Below are 23,694 nucleotides of genomic sequence, written 5' to 3' on the forward strand. Positions count from 1 at the left end.
TAGGCTGGGCAAGAAGTCCTTTAGGTGCGTTAGCAGCAGAAATAATATACATTTGTACCAAGCCATCATAGAAACAAAGGAGCAGAGATGAGCAGAAAAGCATGAATACAGAGTGTAGGAGGGATGACGTGTTGGTCCACTGTGTTGCGAAGAGAGAGGGAGCAGCACTCGGTCAGTGGTGCATGCTGGCGTGGTGGATTTAATAGGTGTGTAACCACGTGGTAAGAGTCCCTGTGAATCTCAGAGGAAAATTGGCTGAGGTGGATGCTTCTTGAAGTAGGGAGAGAAGAAGGAACTGGTTGAATGGAAGAAATCAAATCTGAAATCAAGTGGCCCCCTAGATGCTAAAGAGGTGGCTGCAGTGGTCACCTTGATGAGATGCTGAATCCTGAGCTGGCATCCCCAAATCAACCTGCTCCTGTGACTTTGTCTTTATTCCTTAGGATACCCAGGGACCCAGCCAAGAGAAACTAAGAGGATCAGTCTGTATCTTGCTTTACGTATCTCAGAGAGTATTTGCATGCCATTTCATGGTCTCCTGTTTCTCTGGGGTGTATCCCTGGAGCAGGGACTCCCAGCTTTTGATTCTGCATGTCTTTTTCCACGAACCTTTGAGTTTGAAATACTCCATATTCTCTGTGCACCAAAATCATAGAATTCTAAGGCTGGGGATAACCATAATATCAATCGAGTCTGATTTTCCCACTATGTGGATGAGGCAATTGAGGTCAATATAAGGAAATATGCTTGGCCAAGGTCGTACAGCTTGTTATCTTCAGAGCCAAGACTAGAACATTCATCTCAAGCTGTTAGCATACTTTTGCTACACCCCAGGTCTCTCTAAACAAGAGTTTGGAGGTTTGGCTCATAGGGGATCATCACAAAACAGATACAGAGCTCACGAGAAGCAGTTTTCCTTTGGATATCACACTTAAAAGCAAGTGGTAAAATGACAGCTTAGAGAATGAAGGAATTTAATTGGTAGGTGGACATTTCCCTTCCATGTCCTCCTGCTCTTACTTTCTCTATGCTGGTCCCCTGTGCACCTATTGCTTTAAGAACCACTTTGTAAACTAACTTGGACTAATTGTATCTCCTGAAAGGATATGCACACAGCTAATGTAAATAGTGAATTTGTATTATAGAAATGTGAGGCCTATTTACATCCCTGGTAATGAAAGAAGCTCAATAGAATGACTTGTTGGGAGTCAGTGAGAGAAAAACCTAGACAAGGAATGGCCAAACCTTTTCTGGAACAGAGATACCCATACTCAAAATTCTTTAGTTTCCCTTTTGTATCATAACTGCAGATCAGAATATAGTCTATGCTCTAAGAAAGTTTTCTTTGCATTTTTAGTGAGGAGTTTTGAACACATTCAAGAAAACTGCTTGAATTGTGCTGCTTGGAAGGGCAAGGTTCCTGAAACCAAAACCACAGGAAAGATGCTAGACTTCCAAATGGAGGTTCTGTGGGCAGGAGGTCTGCTAGGGTACTTCACAGCAGCAGGTGGGAGTGCTGGAGCCCTATTTCAGCTGCTGGAGAAAGAAGGCAGTCAGTCCTTGTTTGTTGCTGATGGGCAAGACCAACTCACCTAAGACATTGAATGTCACCACCTCACTGTGCTGGGCCCCCAGGTCATTGTTGGCCTTGCAGGAGTAGTTTCCAGAATGTTCTGCAGTCAGGGAGAGGTTGAAAGATGCTCCTCCTCCAGAGGGGGCCGAGCTGCTCCCCAGGGTGACATCTTCATGATAAAACTGGTACCAGATGGGGGGAGAGCCTCTCCGGGCCTCACAGTGAAGCTCCACCATGTCCCCCTCCACAGTCTGGGCCCTGGGAGCCCTAAGGGTGAGGACAGCATGAGACACTGGAACTGAGGGAGAAAAAAATAGTTAATTATCACTTTCTACTGTTTAACTACACTCTTCCATAGGAAAGACATTTCAAACAGGGAAATGCTTTTCTCAGTTTTTAGTGACCTTGTGACACCACTCAGGACTCAGCTATAATTTCTTCAGATTGGAAGAAACAACATTTGTGTGGTGCTCTATAGAGTTTGGAGTACCTGGATGCACAATCTCAAATGTGTTTGGGGAATCTGAAAACAAAGATTAAATTGAATCTCGATAACTGAGAACTCAAAAGACAACCGGGGAAAAGGAGAAATCAGCTCAATGGAAAATAAGGACCAGGAGAGACCTGTTGCCGACATGGCCAGGGAAGAAACTGACCTTGGGTCACATCAGAAATGAGGCCCAAAAGGGAACGAATATTGATTATTTCATTTGCTTACTTTTATATTCATTCATCCTTCTACAAATAATTGAGCAATTAATAACTGTACTACTTGCTGGGGTTTTAATAGTGAGAAAGACACAGTCCCCAATCTCATGAAGCCTATAATCTAGAAGAGATGGTAGGCAGCAATTAAATAAAAATACAAATATAGAATTAGAACATTGATAATTGATATGAAATAAGGAATAGTGTGCTATGAAATGTGTAATACTAGGACTTGATCTAGTATGAGTTAGTCAGCAAATGCTTCCTCACTAAGTGATATTTGAAATTAGCCAGGTGAAGAGGTAAGTAAAGAATGCACCAGGCAGGCAAACAGTATGGGCAAAGGTTCTCAGTCAGGAAGAAAGTTGGAACTTTTGAGTTATGGAAACAAGGTTGTAGCAGCACTAAGGGTCTCAACAGAAGGGTCTGAAGACTACCATGAAATAGGAGGCTGGAGAGCTAGGCAGGGCTTCAGGAGCCACAGTGAGGATTTTTATCCTTCTTCAGGGAGCAGGGGGAAGTCTCTAAGTGTCTCACTACAGGGGCATGAGATGATCAAATTTGTCTTTTTAAGACCATTATAATGTCAGTCTTCAAAATGGGTTGCAGTGGGACAGAAGTGGAGTGGAGAGGTGGAATTGCAGTATAATTGAAATGATGGTAGGTTTCTCTATGAGAGTGGCAGTAGAGATAGAAAGAAAAGATCCAAGAAATATTTAGGAAGACAAATCAACAGGACTTAATGATTAACTGGCTGTGGAGGGTAAGGGAGAGAAATGTCAAGGAAGACTCCTAGGTTTCTGCCTTGTATATCTGGATGAATGGCTGTGTCTTCACAAAGGTAGGGACACTTGGAGGAGAAACAGGTCTGGGGGGAATACCGTGAATTTAGTTTTAGAAATGTTCAGGCTCAAGAGCCTTTTAGGCTATTTGAGTGGGGATTTGGCATATGCAGGTGCTTAACTTGGAGGTCTCCTTTGGAGATAGTTTAGGAATCACTTATAGATGACATCCTCAGGATCATCCAGAGAAGAAAACATAGATGAGAAGAGAGTGCACACAGGACAAAGCTCGGGAACACATCAATGCTTAGTTTGTCTATACAAGGAGAAGCCAGTAAAGTAGACTGAGAAGGAGGGGCAGAGAGACAAGAGCCAGGAGAGAGTGGGGTCAATGAAGCCAATGAAGGGTGGATGTCAAGAAGGAAGAAAAGGTAAACAACACGGGTTACTTCGGAGAAAGCAAGTAAGATGAGGAGTAGAAAATGGCCATTGGATTTAAAGTCCTGGAGGCCATTGGTGACCCTTGTGAGAACCATTTTTGTAGAAAGGTCAGGAGAAACCAATGTATTATAACCCAGTGGGTAATAAGGAAATGGAGACAACCTGTGTGGTTGACTTTTTTTAGAAACTTAGCCTTAATAGAGCTGTGGCTGGAGTCATAAGTAAGATCAAGTGAGAGTTTTTCTTAGACATGGGAGAGATGTAGCATGTTAAATGTTAATGGGAAGGATCCTGTAGAGAGGCAGATGTTGGGGGACACAGGAGAGAAAGTGATAATTGGTTGTACAAAGTGTCTGAGAATGCAAGAATGGATTGAATCTAGAGATGAGATGGAGATCTTGACCTTTCATAGTGAACAGAGTTCCCTCATACCTTAGGAAGAGGAGGGGTGAGTTACCAGATGGATACAGTGACAAACATTCAAAATTGTGGTGGGAGTCAAGGGTGTCATTGTCTGGGAGGGAGTAGAGGTGTTAATGAACTGTGGTTCTTCTGAGATGTGAGAAGAATAGTGATTGGAGGAGTTAAAGAACCAGGTAGAAGGATAGGAGGTTGTGGTCAGATAATTGGAGTGTTGTGTGTATGTGAGAGTGAGTGGCTGATGTGGAGAGGATGACACAGCCATGGTGTTGAGTGGATCATCCATGTGGACATTAGAGTCATGGAATGATGGCAGAATGTAGGGTACAGACAACATAGACTACAAGCCTGGGCATGTGGGCAAGCGGACATGACCTGGAGGTCAGCTTATGACAGGGCCAGGTGGGAAAAAGTGCTTTAGCTGAGTGGATTAAGGACATGTAAGAAGTCAGGAGAATTATGTTGGGAAGTCTTTTAACAAGAGTTCTGAGTCAGGTGCTGAGCTTCTGTGGGGCAGGGGCAGGAGAAGCTAGAGAGAAATTCATGAGCCAATGAGAGAATGCGTTGGCCTTTTGATTGATTGACAGACAGTGGAAGCCCCGACTAAATCTCTTCTGAGGTGAGACATGCTGAACTTCTTAATTTCCTTTCTTGCTGATCATGGTTGACCAGGACATAATTTGTGATTTTAAGGCCTTTATTCCTATGTTAGGGGAGTTTGGTCATAATGGCTGCACTGTTGCTACCAGGAAAGGCATAGCAAGCAAAGGAAAGCTGCAAGTTCCTGGAAATGTAGAATCCAGAACTCCTGGATGGAGGCCTGCTATGATGTCACACAGCAAATGGCCCTATGGCACCTCCAATCTTGGCTACTGGGCAAGATGGAGAGATGGTGTGTTCCTGGTGTGCTATAGTTAGAAGGGTCAACTTACCTCTGACACTGAGTGATACTGTGTCACTGCGCTGAGACCCCAAGCCATTGCTGACCACACAGGCATATTTTCCAGAATGTTCTTCAGTCAGAAAGAGGCTCAAGGAAGATCCTCCAGAGGGAGTTGAGCTGCTCCCCAGGGTGACATCCTCATGATAAAACTGGTACAGGATTGGGGGAGAGCCTCTCTGGGCCTCACAGTGAAGCTCCACTATGTCCCCAACCACAGGCTGGGCCCTGGGAGTCCTGATGGTGAGGACAGGGCGAGACACTGGAACTGAGGGCAAAAATGAGTTAGTTGACACCAATATCTTTTCCTATTTTTTAAATTTCATTTTCCAGAGACTATCTCTGTTGAGTATTAGGTGACACTTTCTAGATCTTCCTATGTATAAGAACACTCACTCATATCAACACACAAATAAATACACTAAAACACACACACATGCATGGGATCACAATATGCATACTGGTCTACAACAAGATTTTTCCCCTTAGCAACATATCATGGGCATCTTTCTATGTTATTACTTAAAGATCTATCTCACTCACTTTTAAAAATCAGCTTTATTAGCATATAGTTTACACACAATAAAATACAGCTCTCTTAAATTTACAATTTGATAATTTGGGTTAAATATTCCTTGATTATTTTTAACAATCACAAAGCCTTCCATTGTATGGATTTACCATAATATACTTAAGCAATTCCCCATTAATGGATGTTGAAGTTGTTGCTGTTTTCTAACTTCAAACAATGCCACATGAAACAATCCTGTATCTATATCATCATATATTTGTACATGCATTCTTTATAACAAATTCTTAGAGGTGGAATTTCTGGCATGAGGGATAAGGGCGTTTCAAATAATGATATATAATGCTAAAATGTTCTTCGAGAAGTTTGGACCAATTTACACTTGCACTAATGGTATATGAGTTTCTATTTCCCCATTCGCTGGTCAATTATAGTCATATAAATGTAGAGGTTTATTTTTATTACTTATTCTCTTTTCTAGTCCTAAACTCTACAGTTGCTCCATCTGAGCAATTCACTCACTCTTTCCATCTGAACAGGTCACTTTAGTGACCCTACAGTCTATTACTTGACTTTTCATGGACGACTAGTGAACTATAATCCACTAATGATGAGTTACTGTCTGTAAAGAATTCAAACAATTTGCAAAATGGAAATTTTGAAATCTATCATTAATTTTTCAAAATTATCAAGTCAATTCTTCTTTGTTTTCCTCTATGAAATAATAATAATTATGAGAAAATTATTGTTCTTTTATTTCTTCTTCTCCCTCTGACCCGCAGTTTTTTTTTCGTATTTTTTTTACATTTTCAGTATTTATAATAGTTACTTTCTATTCTGTAACTCTAATTTTCACAGTTGATTAGCGTTTGTTTTGATATCTGAATCAGTGGTTTTCAACCTCATCTGAACAATAGTCTTGTCCGAGGATGAGTTAAAAAATATGGATTCTAAGGCCCCATCTGAGAGACTCTGAGTTTAATTGGTCTGGAGAGGGTTTACTAATAAGTCTTTTTTCAGTTCCTAGGTGATTCTAATATGCAGCCAGGGCTGAGAACTCCTGATTTAAATAGATTCAGTACTCATATTTCATACCACAATTTGCTCATTTCGAGGCTTTTAAATTGATTCATAGCTTGGCTGCCTGGATTTTGTCATCAAGTAATTTTTTCAGGAAGGGTTAATGAGTACCTGAGTCTCTGCATGTTTCAGAACGCCTTTTTGCTTTGACGTAAAATTCTCAGTTCTCATTCCTCCCCTGAAAGTGCAAGTCTGGACACCACCCCTCTTTCTTTTAGCACTGAAGTCTGTGGAAAGTCTAAGACAAACTTGATAGTTTTTCTTTCTGAGATGACGGCTTTTTTTTCTTTTGCCACAATCATATGTACACACACTTCTTTTATTTTTGCTGAGAAAGATTTGCTCTGAGCTAACATCTGTTGCCAATCTTCCTCTCTCTCTCTTGTTTCCTCCTGTCCAAAGCCCCAAGATAGTTGTGTATGGTTGTAAGTCCCTCTAGTTCTTCTGTGTGAGCCCCACCTACAGCATGGCTACTGACACACAAGTGGTGTGGTTCTACAACTGGGAACTGAACCCAAGCTGCTGAAGACAAGCACGCCAAACTTTAACCACTAGGCCATCAGGGCTGGCTCCACACACATATATTTTTAACCTTGAAAGTCAATACCACACGAGGATATGTCTTTTCATCTACATATTAAAGTTTTCTTCACTTCAGGAAAAATTTTTGTTACAACTTTGAGCTTTGTTTCTCTCTTCAGTTTGGTTTTCTAACTTAGACACGCTTAATTATCCACACAATGGGGTCTCCATTGTCTGATCTCCATATTTAAATTTTTTTTCTTTTTGCCTTTATTTCTGTGTCTTGCAACTGTGTGTTCTGTACTATTTTCTCAATCCAATTCTCCATTCAATTAACTGTTTTCAGAAGTATACATGCTATTCTTACTGCTTCAAATTTGGATTTCATTTCTAAAATAACTTTATTTTCTTTGGTTTTTCTTTTGAGCTTCACTAGATAAGTTTTTATTCTCTTCTGTTATCATATCTTATTTAATCTTAAAATTTCTGTTTGTACTTTTTTTTTTCTGGAGTTCACATTTTCGTTAACTGTATTGAGAATATCCAGAAGAATTTTTTTCTATTTCCCACAGCAATTCTACTTAAAAGTATTGTGTATTACGTGTCCTTTCTTTCCCTTTTATAATTTTAAATGCATCAATGCAAAGATTCCTCTATCGCAGTTTTTTTGCTTATAACTTATCCTTCAATAAATAAAGTTATATTCAGAGTCTTTTATCTGCTTGAGAATGCTGTGAGATTGTGTTTTGGGGGTGTGGGTGTGTATTTCAGTGACCCAGGGCTGTTGATAGAGTCAAAATGTGTATATAGAATCAGAACACATTCCCGTGAAATCTCTGTGTCTTTTCTTTGGGGTACGTTCCCTCAAATAAAGTAGATTATTCTGCCAGAAAGCCTGCCTGGCTCACAGTGAAGCTTTTCAGCTCACAGACAACTTGTTTGCTAATTTAGAGCTCATTTATTTGTCCAGTTGATACAAGCAGATGCAAAGATCAGTGTTCTTTCCCTGCTCTTTTCCTCATCTCACCTCAAAGACCTTTCATTCATTGAATTGCAAATGCTGACTGAGGACTTCCTCTGTGCCAGACACCAAGCAGGCACAGGGATGTAGAGGGGACCAAAGCTGAGGAGGTTCCATCCTCATGACGCTTACATTCTGGTATTGAGGCAGACAGACAAGAAACAGGAAATAAGGAGGTTTTAGATATTGCTAAATTCGAGAAGAAAATAAAAGATGATAATGGGATAGAGGATGCCTTAGGGCTTGGGGCTTTCCTAGATAGACTGGGTTCTGGCTTTGGAGTCTGGGTCTCAGAACATTTGATTTTCTTAAATAATCTCTTTACCCAGCAATTTATTTGGGGAAGGACTTCCTTTGGTCATTCTTGATTTCCATGGTCTGAAACAGGAGCTATCAAGGAGCAAGTGATCCTTCAGATTCATATGTTCCAAGACAAGACCATAGTAATAGGAATTCCAAATGGGCTCCTGTGTTCCCAAGACCACAGACTGTTCCTGCAACTCACCTAGTTGACAAATTCTGACCAGACCACACTTCCGGTTATAATCACACTGACTAATTTCCACTTCTGAAACCCTATATATACCTCCCCTAATTCTCCCTGTGAGCCAGGATGAGACTCTGTCAGAAGGATGCTCTCTCTTGCTCTGCCAAGTAGGGGAGCCCAGTTCTGCAGCACACACAGGGTCCCTGTAGTCTCGTGCAGGGCTTTGACAAATGCTTCTCAGACTCTTTCTTGCCTCATTTCTTCCAGAGCTTCGTAGATTCCTGGTCTTTGGGTTGCTGTTCCAGCTCAAATTCCAGAATTCTGGGGCTAGAGGGATGCTAATTATTATCTAACTTTCAATATAAGTGGAAACAGTAAGACAAAGAAAGTTTAAATGTTTTGCCCAAATTATGAACTAGCTATTTTCATAGCCAGAGCTGGATTTCAGGTTTTCTGACCCATGCTTCTATCAGACAACCCAGGCAATGTGTTTTTCACATACGTTGTTTTTTTCTAGGAAAACTCAGAGTTCCTGCTGTGCCTTGTGCTTTTTTTTATTACCCTAAAAAAGTATTTTCTTAAACGTAGTTCATTATGTGTCATGTTCTCCCAAGTGACTCTGCTGTCTTGTCCATAATTTGCTGAACTAGAGGTGGGCAGTTCATTTAAGAACAACCCATGTATTGACTTTCCAGTGGCCTGGGATGTTGTTTATAGGCTAGGCTGCCCTACTGGTTAGACTATTAGAACCACCACTAGACTAGTTAGAACCACTAGTTAGCAAGTAATCATACCCATAAGCCCAAGGCAGTTGATGCTGGGGTCAGCAGAAGCTTTGAGTAAAAAGAAGTCATGAGATAGAGAGAACGAGAGTGGAGAGCACTTAGGAGCCACATGGGCAATGGGACAAAAGGACATAGAAAGAAAATAGTTGATGGGCCTATGAGTAGAGCGTAATGGAAGCTTCTAGGCTCATCAAGGATCAATATAATCTGTTTTTGAGAAATAAATTATATTCTGAGAGATCTCTCAGTTCTCATTCCATGAATCTAGATATGCTGTCTTTCTTGTTTTTCTTACTGCCTTGATATCATTACAACAAACCGTCACTCACTGGGGACACCTGGGGTCTCTGTTTTCTTTTTTTTTTCCTAAAGATTAGTACCTGAGCTAACAACCATTGCCAATCTCTTTATTTTTTTTTTTTAAAGCTTGGCACCTGAGATAACAACTGTGGCCAATCTCTTTTCTTTTTTCTTTCTGCTTTATCTCCCCAAATCCCCCCGGTACATAGTTGTATATCTTAGTTGCAGGTCCTTCTAGTTGTGCCATGTGGGACACTGCCTCAACGTGGCCTGACGAGCAGTGCCATGTCCACGCCCAGGATCCGAACCGGTGAAACCCTGGGCCGCCACAGCGGAGCGCATGAACTTAACTACTTGGCCATGGGGCCGGTCCCAGGGTCTCTGTTTTCTAGTGATGTAAAATGTTGTAATAAACCAGACTCAAGATTTTTCTATCATACTCCTGCTTCAGTGAAAAGAAAACTAAACGTCCACTCTACTAAACAAAGATCCAAGTGTAAACAGGAGCAATTTCACTCCTAAAATGACAGTTTTTTGATGGTTACGTGGGTAACCATGAGCTGTACGTCTATGATTTGTACACTTTTCTGAATGTATGTCATACTTCAAGAAAATTTTTAAAAACATAATATAATAAAATGGCACTTAGTTTAATGGATTAAGACAAGGCATCATAGAAACCCCAGAAAACCAAGGAGCTGGTTCCCAGGAAGCCATTTCCTCCCTTCCCTTCACCTTCAGCCCTCTCCAAACCTACTATGAGAGCTGGAACTGCTTGGGAACTCCTTGGAGAAAGTAAGGTCTTGCCCACGCTTTGTCCACATGACTATGCTTGTAGCTAAGTTAATATGTAAGTTAGTGGGGAAATATGAGATGTTTCTACGCATCGAGTTAAGAGAAATTGGCTTGGGAAATGAACATACAGGGCATGAGAAGATAATTTGAGAAAATACATTCATTTGCTAAAAGCTGGAGAATGTACTGAGCTATCTTAGCGGTCTGGCTGAGCCAGGGCTGGATGAGGACTGAGGCCCACAGACAGCTGGTTCTATGAGAGGGGAGCCAAGTGGGACATTAGGTTGATTTGGGTAGGAAACTGAAAGGTTCACGCAGACTTCTGAAAGGGTTGGTGCAGGTAGCATCAGAAATGAGTGACTGGCAGGAATCCAGGGCTTACCTGTGACAGAGAGGCTAATGGCCTCACTTTTATGGGAACCAAAGCCATTGTCAGCTGTACAGTGGTAGTTCCCAGAGAGCTCTGAGGTCACAGAGAAGCTGAAGGATGCTCCTCCTCCAGACGGGACTGAACTGCTCCCCAGGGTGACGTCCCCATGATAAAACCGGTACTGGATTGGGGGAGAGCCTTTCTGGGCTACACAGTGAAGTGTCATCAAATCTCCCTCAACAGCCCAGGGCCCAGGAGGGCTGAGGGTGAGGACAGGATGAGACACTGGAACTGAGAGAGAGAAAAAATTAGTTAACAGTTGCTTCTGCCACTTACGTAGATTTCAACCTGCGGCCAGTGAAATGTCTCATCTCATCTCCACTGGGCTCAGGGTGGCCCAGTTGCCTCCCAGGCTTTTCTCAGCAGCTCTCTCCTGTCCTCATGCTGATCTTTTCCTTTCCCCTCAGACCTCTGACCCCTTACCCTCACCTATCTCCCCTTTTTAGGTGACCTCTCTCCTGTTTTCCAGAAGAAGAAGTCCTTTATCTTGCTGCCATCAGACTCACACCCTTACCTATGTCAGCCCCTTGCTCCTCCCCTCTGCCCAGGGACCCTGGAAGAGCTGTTCCTGTTCTCACCCAAGGAGTACCCTTCCTTTCCTTGACCCTGAGCTCAGCTCCCTCTGTCTTGGATGTAAATTCTCTGCTTCTATTGGCTTCTTCCAAACACCATTTAGATGCATTTAACTCTCTCCACATTAGAAAAACAACAAAACAAACCAAGACAATGCTATCTGCATTTAATTTTCCCTATCATCCCTTTTTTCTCTTTTCTGTGGACAGACTTCTGCAAAAAGTGGCCTACATTTATTGTCTCTACTTCTGCACCTCATATTTATTTTTTTGTCCATTACAACTTGGTTTTTATCCCCAACAATCTACTAAAGTTGATTTTTCATGTTTATGATTATAATGATGATTATAGTAATAATAATAGATACTTATAATGATAATATAGTGCTTTTAAATATGTCTGGTGTATGTGTATTTGTCATATATAATTTGTAAATAGATGTATGCAGACACTAATTTAACTATCAAAATAATCCTATGAGGCAGGTACTATTATTGTCACTATTTTACAGATGAGGAAACTGAGGCCCAAAGGGGATAAATTGCACAGTTAGTAAGTGGTGAGCCAGCAGTCAAACCCCGGTATTCCAGTTCTCATTTGTGTTCTTCTGCTTTTGTATTCAGTGTTTTGTGACTAAATTCAGGAGAGGTGGCCCTGTTCTTAGCTTTCCTCATCTATCAGCTCTGCCTTATCTGAATTAGCCTGCTATCTTTTGCTTAAAACACTCTGTCCTTTGGTTTCTGTGGTACACACTTTCATAGTGTCTCTCCTCTCAGCCACAATCCCTCTCAGAGTCCCTCCTTCTCAGCAGAGGCTGGCCTGGGGTCCTGTCTGACTGTGCACTCTCCTCTTAGTCCATCTCCTCTGTTCCTGGCTGCTCCCCAGACTGGCCCTTCTACCATCCATTCTTCACCCTGCGACTGGAGTGAGGTTCCCCAGTATTAAAATCCTTCACAGACCTCAGATTACCCTTAAGAATAAAGCCCAAGCCCTTACCACTGCTTCTAAGTCCTAATAACCTGGGTCTGCCTCCCTCCCCCACCTCATACCACCCCTTCCAACCATTTCGCTCTATGTTGCGGTCAATGAGAAAAGATCTCCTTCCAGTTCCTTGAACATTTCTTCCTTCCCTCACCACAGTTCTTTAGCATGTGACTCAACCTGGAACACAGCCTCTTTCTTCCTTCCTCAACCTCTCCCTTTTCTTGGAATGTTTCTATTCACCTTCAGGTCTCAACTCACACATGAACTCTTCTAAGAAATGTCCTCTCAGCTCCCAACTCAGGTTGAGGTGCTCTCCCATTTGCCCAACAGCCTCCTGGTACTTCTCTCCCTTGGATTGGTGTTTGCCCTCTTGCTCATGCACATCTGCTCTTAGACCCTAAGCACTGTGTACACAGGGCCATGTTGGTCTAGTCTGATGCATCCTTGGACAGCAGTAGAGCCTGGCATACAGCATATACACAACAATTATTTAATAGGTGAATAAATGAGTCATTGTATAGAACTTTATACATCTCTGTGAGCATTTGATAATAACGTTACTGACTCCAATTTCCTTGGGCCTCTGGATTCAGAAGCATAGTCTCTCTATCTCTCTCATTTGATGTCTCCCTCCAGATTTTTCTGATCTTTTGCTTTACGTTCTTTTGCACATCTATTGTGGGAGGGGCTAGATTTTAGCTTGTCTGCAGCTTGATTTTGTTTTTTTACAGAAGAGGAAATCAAGGCTGCTTCCAGAACCAGCCTGGACTGTACTCTCTTCCACTAGTACAAGCCCAAATCACACTGTCCCCTAAAATTGGGCTTGGAATTTGGCTGTACATAGATGCACAAAACTGAGACTCAAGGCTCAACAGAAACTATTTAACTTCATAACTGGTTGACAATTCCCTTCATGGCTTTTGAGGTATCAGGCTTAGCAAGCAGAGGTGAAGTCATCTCTGTTCACGAGAGGCTCTCTCTTGCCCTGCTTCCAACTGCTTCCCTGTCTATTTCTCCCTCCCACTATTGCCTAAGCAACTCCAAAAGTGCTTAAGCGAGAGGGACACCTTTTGAGTAACTGTGATCCTGCTACCTGTCTTTGTATCTTACATGGTTTTGTACACTGTTCATGATCAATATCTGATATTAAAGGGACAGGAGACACCTCTGTGCCCGTGGGAACTGATTTTGTAGCTACTGAGAACAGTTTACTAAATAAAAATCAGGCATCTGAGGATTCACAGACAAGTGGAGAGAAAGAGAAAAGCATTTGGCTCCTCAAAGGTTGGGGGCCAGGAGAGAGAAAGTGCTGTGCAGACAGTCAGGGGAGTAGTGGCACCTGGGAGGCTCAAGGAACGAGGCTCGAAAGCAGCCAACAGCTGTTTCAGTGAGCCAGGGAGTCTCGAAGGACATGGCGTTAGCCTGAGAAAGAAGCAGAGGAAACTGGAAGGTGGGAATGCATTTGTGGCGGGGTTGGTGAGAGAGGCCAGGGCTGGGTGATTGGCAGAATCTAGGACTTACCGATGACGGAGAGGTGCACTGCTCTGCTGCGCTGGGCCCCCAGGCCATTGTCAGCGGTGCAATAGTAGTTCCCAGAATGCTCTGCAGTCAGAGAGAAGCTGAAGGAACTTGTTCTCAATGAAGTGACTTCTATCTCCTTGAGAAATACATCTTCACGAAAAAACTGGTACTGGATCGGAAGAGAACCTCTCTGGGCTTCACAGTGAAGTGTTACCATATCTCCTTCAAGAGCCCGGTCCCCAGGAGGGCTGAGAGTGAGGCCAGGAGGAGATACAGGAACTGAGGGAGAGAAAAAAATTAGTCAACAGTTGCTTCTGCCCCTTACTGTCGATTTCAACCAGTGGCCAGTGAAATGCCCCATCTCATCTGCACTAACCCTCAGAGGGGCCCAGCAGCCTCCCAGGCTTTTCTCAGCAGCTCTCTCCTGTCCTCATGCTGGTGTTTTCCTTTACCATCAGACCTATGGCCCCTTGTCCTCTCCTGTCTCCCCTTGTTAGGTGACTTCACTCCTGTTTTCTAGAGAAAATGCCACTCTTGGGGGAGAAGTCCTTTATCTTGCTGCCACAAGACCCACACGCTTACCTTGTTCCTTCCCTCTGCTGTATGCCGGTGGAAGAGCTGTCCCCTACCTGCCCAAACCATTTTGAGTCTTCTTGTCAGTCCCTGTTCTCTATTTAGCCCTTCACTTGGGTTGGTCTCAGGGCTCTGCCCTTGACCCTTTTTCTGTCCAGATTCTCATACTCTTCCAGGACCCTCTCCTCTGTTCCTACAATTTCCCTGCATCCAGCCTGATCCTCTCTCTTTACAGGTGAAAAACGGAGTTAGGAAGAGGCTAGGACACCTGCCTGTGGCCACTCAGCAGGCTGTTTTCAGGGCCAGGCAGGACCTGGCTCTGTCTCCTGACTCCTGGTCCAGTGCTGAGTCACATTGTCTCCTTAAAACTGGGCCTGGAGTTTGCCATGAATGGAGGCAATGGCACAGAGCTCCACAGAAGCTGTTTTCCTCTCACCACCACAACAACCTTTATAGCTTTGATGGCAGGATGGCATCAGGTACTAGTACAGGAGGTGATGATGTCTGAGGTTCTCCCTACCACCATACTTACATCTTTGGAGTAACTATGATGTTGTTACCTGTCTCTGTATCCTGCACAGATTTGCACATTGGTTATTGTCAAAAATTAACTTCATTGAGACAACATATGGAGGGATACCTCCACCTCCCTGGTAAATAGAAATGATTTGTGAGCTGCTGAGGTTGATTCAGTACCTAAGTATCTGGGGATTCAGAAGACAAAAGAATAAAGAGAGAAAAACAGAGTTCTGCAGATGTTGGGGACCAGAGAGAGAGAAAGAGAGAGATGCTGCAGACACATTAAGCGTCTGATGGCATCAGGGCTGGTTAAACAATGAGACCCACCTGGTCTGGTTGCATAGTGGTTAGGTTCCTGAACTCTGCTTCAGCGGCCCAAGGTTTGCAGGTTCAGCAAACCTCCATTCATCAAACCATGCCATGGTGGCATCCCACATACAAAATAGAGGAAGGTGCCACAGATGTTAGCTCAGCACCAATCTTCCTCAAGCAAAAAGAGGAAGATCATCAACAGATGTTAGCTCAGGGCCAATATTCCTCACCAAAAAAAGAGTGAGGCCCACAAGAGGTAGACACCTGTTCAAAGATCTGGGAGCCAATGGCAACATTAGGATGGTGTTATGAACTGAATAGTGTCCCTCCAAAATGCATATGTTGAAGCCATAAGACCCAATGTGACAATATTTGGAGATAGGGCCTTTAGGGAGATAATTAAGGTTAAATGAGATTATAAGGGTGGGGCTTTAGTCAGACAGGACTGAGGTCCTTATAAGAAGAGGAAGAGACACCAGACATCTCTCGCTCTTTCTCTCTGACCTCACGTAGAGGAAAGGTCATGTGAGGACACACTGGGAAGGCGGCCAACTTCAAGCCAGAAAGAGAGCCATCATTAGACACCAATCCTACTGATACCTTGTTCTTAGACTTCTAGTCTCCAGAACTGTGAGAAAATAAATACATGTTGTTTAAGCCATCCTGTCTGTGGTGCTTTGTTATGGCAGCTTGAACAGACTAACACAGATGACTTGGGGAAGAGAAAGGAAGCAGGTAAGAGAGTAGAGATTTGTTGGGTAGCTGTAAGAGAAGGACTGGAACCAGGAATGGCTGGACTTTTGTTGATTGACGGAAGAATCAAGAACTATTATCTAAGTCAGGTGATGCTGAACTCTGTAATTTCCCTTTGGCCAGAGATTGCTGATCTGACAGTATTTAGACCCTAAAAAATTTTCACAGCTATGTTCAGGGAGTTTTGTTCAGACTGTATGCTTTTCTGTTGATGATTCACTCTAAGGAATTCCTCAGTTTCTGAGAATGTGGTCACAGGAAGAAGCTCAGAACTCCCAAGCAGAGGCAGCAAGCCTGCTGTGATCCCACATGAGCCAAAAGCCTGTGATTTCTGTAGCTGGAGTCTCTAGACTATGGGGGAAATGTGCAACCTGACTCTGGCTGTGACTTCTGGTGGTCAGAGTTAACTTACAACTGACAGAGAGTGGCCTCTCCTTGCTGGCTGGGCCCCCAGGCCATTATCTGGACACAGGAGTCATTCCCAGAATGTTCTGTGGGCACAGAGATTGAGGGATGCTCCACCTCTATAGGGCTCTAGGGTCCTCAGGATTGCAGCCTCATGATAAAACTGATACAGGATGGAAGAGAGGCTCCCTTGGTTTCCCAGTGAAGCTCTACCACTTTCTTCACAGCATCCTGTATCCTAGGGGCCCTAATGGTGAAGAAAGGATGTGTCACTGGGGCTGAAGGAGACAAAAAGGTGGACAGGGAGGGTCCCTGCACATCCTTAAATCACTGAGGCTTATCAAGAGACACGGAGCCAGAAGAGACCTGGTTCTAACATCCTATTGGTTCTTACTTTATTCCCAGGAGCCATTTCTTTAAACTAAGATGAAACTTGTAAATATGAAGGGTTTGGACACAGGCCAATCACTGAGCGTTTTCTCTAACCTCCATTTCTAAGAGTTTACAAAAGTTCCCATGTCCCACAGCCCCTTCTATCCCTAACTCCCCCTCCTGCTAGTCTCTGACTAACTCTTGGTAGGTTATTCAGAGTATTAAATTATTGTTAACTATCAATATCCATTCCCACTCAACTACGTTGTGGTCTTCACTAAGTTTGATAACCCATTCCTCAGACAATATCTAGCAGATGCACCTTTCACATTGATGGTCACTGGCTTGCTGAGAAAGGAGCGGCCACCATTGTTGGCTTCACAGTAATACTCTCCAGCATCGCTGTTTTTCACCATGGAGATCTTGAATTCTGCTTTCAGGGAATTCTGAATCTTTATTTTCATACTTTCCTTGTTTGATGTTTTGTACCAGGAGATTCTGACAGGCCCTGGGACTCCATCTACTGAGCAGATGAGGACCAATTCCTGTCCTGGAATCACGAACTCTAAGGCAGGGCGGGTGTGTATTTGGACCTTGGCAACACCTCCTAAATGGATAAAAACGACATATAGGACTCTTAGCAATGAGATACTCATGGCTGGAAAAGAGTCACAGGATGGGAAGGGCTAAAACTGCTGATCCAATGTGGATTGTTGGCCTGGGGTGGAATTGGGCTTGTTCCTTGAGAAGAAGGGGGAAGTGGTGGGGAGACCATGTTCCCTCCATGGCTTGAGAGACTTTCTACTCCATAATGATCTTGTGGAGTACCTGGCTCAATGAATAGAGGCAACCTTGCCCACCTCCCTTGATGTCCTACCTATCCCCTAATAGGGCATGGACCAGTCATTCCTGAGATTACACCCAATGCCCAACAGTGGCATTCTTTGGGGAAAGTGGTGGGGTTGTTGAAGGGGGCAGGGGGACTTTGCAACAGAGGTGCTTGTCCTGGAGCTGTGGTCACTGCAGTGGCTAGATGAAAATCAATCATTGGCATATACAGTAAGCTTGCTCTCAAGGAAGCACTTCTTAACTCCTCTAGCTTGTCAGTTAAATGGTCAGAGGCCGTGGACTCAAGCAAGTCCCTCTAAGTGGGAAAATCTGTGATGAAAGTGTTCCACTCTAGGTGTGCATGGTTTCAAATAATGATGTTGGCTTAGAGCAGTTCTCTTAGAGCAGAGCCTTTTTGAGTCATCCTGGGATCTTGAAGATCAAGATACCTGAACAGAGGGTAGATAGAGCTTGAGGCTGGGGTTCCATCAACTATACTGTGGGAGAGTATATGCTAGAAATTACTGTGTTGCAACTCTTAGATAAGACCCTCTCCACATTCTCTTCATGGTCATTCCTTAAACTGGTGATCTAAGAAACACCTGTTACCTGTGATTGGAGAATAGAATATTAATAAAATCTAGGAAGTTTAGGAGAAATAATTTTAGCACCAATTTTTTTCCCCAGGAATGAGAATAAATTTATGGAATGTGCTACCACTTTCACTCCCTTCTCACTCAGCAAAGCATGCATCCCAGACTATATATGCCTTCCTAATGCTCAAATAGATTTCCTATGAGACAGGTCAAGTTTAATCTGGGGAGGCATCTGACCATTGTTTTGCAGTCATACTTGAAACCTATACAACTTCAGAGATATAGGAGAGAGCAATAGTGGGTACAACACCATCCCTAGACACATCAAGTTGGAACCATTATTCCTAAAACTTTTGTACTTTAATTTTCTTGTTTTCGAATGTTCTTCTCCAGGCATCTAGCATTCTAGGAATCTGTCCATCTGGCTGAGCTGAGTCCATCCAGCCTAGCCAGAGGCCTCTACCATAGGCCACAGCTTATGCCTATGGGCCTAGCAAGAAAAGAAAAATGATGTCAAGAAAGAGAGCTTTCATAGGGCAAAGAAAGAGTTGTATCTCATGGCATTGAAAGAAAAAATAATCTTCTGTTAGACTTTCTTGATTCTAAGCTCCTCTAAGATGTCCACAAGAACTGGGGTTTCTTCTCTCATACCTTTCTTCATCCCATCCCGACAGGTATGAGAAGCACATTCCACATGGACCAGTGGCCCAAGAAGATGTGCAGCTCTGTCTGGCTCTTCCCAGCCCCAGCCCTGGTAGATCTCAGAACCCAATGACACTCACTCTGCACATATATCTTGGATATCTGGCTCTGTTTCCAGACACGGGAAGTCACTGCCTGTGCCTGGCACCAGTAAGACCCTGAGTCTTCTCTCCATATGGTGTTGATCTGGAATTCTGGGGAGCTGCTCCACCCTGACTGCAGAGTCTGTCCATCTTTGAAGAAGCAGAACTGGAGCCGGACATCTGACTTCTGTGAAGGGAGCTGGGTCTCACAGGTCAGGGTCACGAGTTCCCCCTCGATTGGCTGGAAGGAGCTGGCTTTCATCACAGGAGGTGGAAACAGCTCTAGAGAGAAAGATTACAACAGTCTCCAGAGCAATGAGGCTTGGAACTGCTCTGGAGAAAAACATAATTCATCCTCAGCACCCGCATGCAGAGCATACAAAAGCAGGCACAGAAAGAGATGTCACTTTTGACTCCTAGCATCCTTCAGCCCAAAGCACAGTTGCGCTTTCTCTGTTCTTTACAGGAATGCGCCCTGAGGTTCAATGGGATTCCAGTCCACCCTTTTCTTCCTATTCTCCCTTCTACAACCTCAGAGACCCTGCTTCTGACTAACCCATTTCACAAGTAATGAAGTCTTTACCTTGGACTTGGATCTTGACTCTGTTTGAAACAACAGAGCTACTGTCTTTCTTAAATCCACTACACTGATATGCTCCATTGTCCTTCAGATCTGCTTGACGAATGTGAAAGTCAGAGGTGTTACTAAGGAATGCCAGCAATCTATCATTCTTGTATAGGGTCACATTAGTCAGTGCTACTCCTGCCTTTGCTCGGCATCTCAGAACCACAGAGTCTCCTTCAAACACATAAAGTGGAGCCTGAAGGATCAGGGTAGCTGTAGGAAACACAAGACCAGTTATTCGTTTCACCCCACTGTTTGTACCTTCTTTTCATTATTATTCCAAGTAGATTTTATAGGAACACGGGCTGAGAAAAATGATCTTAAAATAATTATCATTTCTGCTTTCTGATTTTAGAACGAACACACATGCCTTAAGAAAATTAGGAAAGCAGAAATGTAAATAAAAATCTCCAATCATCTCATCACCCAGACTTTGGTATATGCTTTTCCAGTTCTCTTTTCCATGTGCATGTATGTGAGAGTCTGTGTGTATTTTTTTATTTTTATGAAATTGGAATATTATTTATCTAATTGATAACTTGGTTTTCATTTAATGTGCTCTGAACACTTTCTGTCATCAATAGCACTACTGAACCTAGTTTTCCATGGCCACAAAGTTTCCTTCAACGGCAGCAATGTAATTTATTTAATGAGTTTTCTTTTCTTGACCTTTTAATGTCCTTCAATTTTAAGAGAGTATATCTATGATTGTTTCAGTAGGTAAATTCTTAAGAGGAGACTTGTCAGATCAAAGAGGATAAGTATATTATTTACTTCTTACTATTACACTGTTTCCTTGTTCACTAAATTAAAGAGCATTATAAGTAGGAAGACTCTGCTTCACATTCAAAACAGGTGGCTTTAGGACAAAAAAGGAAATGTTTCTTTCTTCCTCTCTCTCTCTCCCTCCCTATAGCCATCTATCATCTATCTACAAATATGAACAATCCTCATAGTGCTTATTATTCCATGTAAATTATCTAGTCTTAAAAGTTTACATAGATTCAGGAACTATTCAAATAAAGTGCTTCTCAAATTTCCTTTTACTTGAGTAGCTTGTAAAAAATATACAAATTCTTCAGCCCTATTCTTATAAATTTTGATTCAGTAAACATTGGATAGGTTCTGGGTAACTACATAATTTCAAAAGTTTTTAATTCTTTCACTTTTTTCTCACCTTGAGAAAAGAGCAAGCTCACAGAGCTACTTTTTATTGAGTCTGGGGCCTGGCATCTGTACTCTCCAGAATTGTGAACCTCATAGGTGTTACTTGAGGTTTCGCTTATTTGTTTCCCCCTATAATACCAACGGTATGGTGTTGACATCTCTGGTCGCTTGAAATGAGATCCACTGCAAACCAGTTTCACCTTCTCTCCTGGGAAGGCAACGGTCCATGGAGGATGGACAGAAATCACAGATTTGGATGAAGTTGCTGAGGAGGAAAGAGAAACAGTCTGAGGTGGAGTTGCCTGCAGCCCCCATTACTGTGGTTTGTGAGGGACAGACTGGAGAATATGGCATTGGGAAATCTCTTAGAACACCCCCTGGGAAGGTCACTGATTGCTCAAGGCTATATGGCAGCCAGAGTACTCACCTACCCAGGGGACAGTGATTGCTCAGGAGATGGCAATGAGCAAAATGTTTCTAAGAGGGCAATAGCATCAAGATTCACTGCCAAATGTCAACGGGAAAAAATGGCTTGTTAACCAGTTATGGAATTGAGTCCTAGAGAAAGTCACCCCCTGCCCCTGCCACTTCATCTGGTTCATAAAACCATAAGAACTTCTCAAGGAGTTATTAAAATCACAATTTTCCACTTTCCCTAAAAGGATAAATTATATTATCTTAAGATTTTGGCACTGAGAAAAGCTGGAAAGATTAACTTGTCTAACAGCTTCGCTTTATACATGACGATGAAAATGACCAGAAAAATCCTATCATAGCTAACTGCGGCAGAGCAAAGGATGGACAAGTCATTCGCTGGAATCCAGAGGTGAGCTAGACAAGGATGAAACTCTGGGCAGCAGATTTTGCACAAGGAGAGAGACTGAAGAGAGTTCTTGCTATTCATAGGTCCTCAAATATCCAAGACATTCTCTGACTGAGAAGAATGGCAATAAGAGTCAGAACTAAGAGAGTATATGAAACAGACAATTTTTCTTCTCTCGCAAACTCCCATTTTTGTGTATTTCTTCCTTTTAAGGGCTCAGTTGTTGGATGTTCTCGTGCTCTACATAGATTTCCTGGAGGATTTTACTCTTGAAACTGTATAGGATGCAATGTTGCTGCTGTATCTCCACAGTGTGATGTTTTCAGAGGAGTTTTTCTGGGTTGCTGATTGGAGAAAATCTTATCCCAAGCCCTGCGCATTTGCCATGGAGTTGAAGATATCTTGTCTGGTTGACTGGAGTCCATTTGCAATAGGAGTAAGTGTGGGGCATGGGAAATGCCAGGAGCTGCTTACGTATATGCCACTTCTTCCAGGGAGGTTCAGAGAGTGACCATGAAGCTATCCTGGCCCTTGGGCAATACCAGCAGACCAGGAGACACTTTCACATTCCTGCTGGTCTTGGCAAGAAGAACAGGAGATATTAGGGATCCTCTGACAGCCGTTACAATTGTTTCATATTTATTAGGGAGAAATTCTTACCCAGAGACACTGAAGGGCAAAAGGAAGGGGAACTCACCAAACTGTCCACTGATAGGAGCTGCAAAAAATAAAGAAAGAAATAAAGAATCAGAGATAAGCACAGAGTAAGAATTATTTGGCTTTTCAGAGGTAATACCTATTTTTTTCTGTCCATTTATTATTTTTCCATTAAAAATTCATTTTTAAAAGTATAATAGTAATTTATTAAATGTCTATATATATTAGGCATTGTGCTTGGACTTCAAGATGAAAGAAAAATGGTATCTGCTAGTAAGAATTTGATTGGTGGGAGAAACAGAAACATGAAGCACAGTAATATAATTACCATATAAGATATAAGTTCAATAATAGAAACACACAGAAGGGCCACTCATCCCAGTGTATAGGGTGTGTGTGTGTGTGTGTGTGTGTGTGTGTGTGGTAAACAGGATAGGGTGATCATTAAAGGTACCTGAAGGAAATGATGCTTGAGAAAACTGAATGAGAACATAGGAGTCAGCCAGGCAAAGATGTTTGTGTGTGGCAAGAGATTATGGGGAAGATAATCAAGGGAGAAAGGGCACAAAAGTGAAGAAATAGCATTGGTGTTCATGAGTTGGGGCCATCTGGAAAGTAGCAGGTAGTGGGGGAAATCAGATTAGTGAAGGCACACAGGGCCCAAGTCATGGATGGTAAGTAGCTCAGATTTTATTATAAAAGCACTGAAGATCCATGGAAAGGCTTCAAGGTCAGAATTTGTAATTTAGGTGTACCACTCTGGCAGTGGGTAGACTTTAGTGACACCAGATGTGAAGCAGAGAAACCGGTTAGGTGGCAGGGCAAGAGATGACGGCATTTAATTTTCTTCAGAGTGCTTTTCTGAACTTATCTTAATTATCTACTTGTTTACTTTGTTTGTTTACTTTCCCCTTCCTAGAGTAGAAACTCTGAGAGATCAGGTTCACCATGTATCCCCCAGGACTTATAACAATGCCTGGAACATAAGAGAAATTCCATAAATATTTATCAAATATTTATTCATTATGTAGCAAATTAATTAGAGGACTAGGTCAGTAAGTAGAGATGGAGTGATGCAGGTTTGAGAAATGGGTAATGGGGAGAGAGAGGAGGGAAAATTCGCAAGTTTATAAGTTAATTAGCCATTCTAGATGAGGCCAGATTTGGTTCATTTGTTCAACAAAAAATTTTGGAACCATATGCCAGGAACTGGACAAGACAATAGAAATCCAGCAGTGAGAGAGAGATATTGTCCCTGTCTACATGGGGCTGATGGAGGAGTAATCTAAACCTAAGTGTTTTGTAGAGAACAGTGGATTATTTGCCATTACCTAAATATCTTGGTTACCATGGATTTTGTATTGTTTTAAATATAGTTATTATTAACA

The 23,694-nt window shown here is 42.6% G+C and overlaps 1 protein-coding gene across 9 annotated transcripts in view; it reads right to left on the minus strand.

The window, feature by feature from the left end:
* Positions 1 to 23,694, minus strand: part of FCRL5 (Fc receptor like 5) — a 40,462-nt gene that overhangs the window by 8,446 nt on the left and 8,322 nt on the right. For 6 of the 9 annotated variants that reach the window (XM_070497176.1, XM_070497175.1, XM_070497174.1 and 3 more), the window contains 9 exons: positions 22,347 to 22,367; positions 20,837 to 21,091; positions 19,618 to 19,872; positions 19,032 to 19,316; positions 17,148 to 17,432; positions 13,892 to 14,170; positions 10,766 to 11,044; positions 4,857 to 5,132; positions 1,593 to 1,871 (listed from right to left, as the gene is read on the minus strand). In XM_070497176.1, coding sequence (XP_070353277.1) covers positions 1,593 to 1,871; positions 4,857 to 5,132; positions 10,766 to 11,044; positions 13,892 to 14,170; positions 17,148 to 17,432; positions 19,032 to 19,316; positions 19,618 to 19,872; positions 20,837 to 21,091; positions 22,347 to 22,367 — 2,214 coding nt within the window. Of the gene's footprint in view, positions 1 to 1,592; positions 1,872 to 4,856; positions 5,133 to 10,765; positions 11,045 to 13,891; positions 14,171 to 17,147; positions 17,433 to 19,031; positions 19,317 to 19,617; positions 19,873 to 20,836; positions 21,092 to 21,253; positions 21,381 to 22,346; positions 22,368 to 23,694 lie in introns of those variants that run through there. The other 3 variants (XM_070497178.1, XM_070497179.1, XM_070497180.1) reach the window with 3 other exon arrangements.

This window comes from Equus asinus, chromosome 25 (genome assembly GCF_041296235.1).
Source record: "Equus asinus isolate D_3611 breed Donkey chromosome 25, EquAss-T2T_v2, whole genome shotgun sequence".
NCBI classification, from domain to species: domain Eukaryota; kingdom Metazoa; phylum Chordata; class Mammalia; order Perissodactyla; family Equidae; genus Equus; species Equus asinus.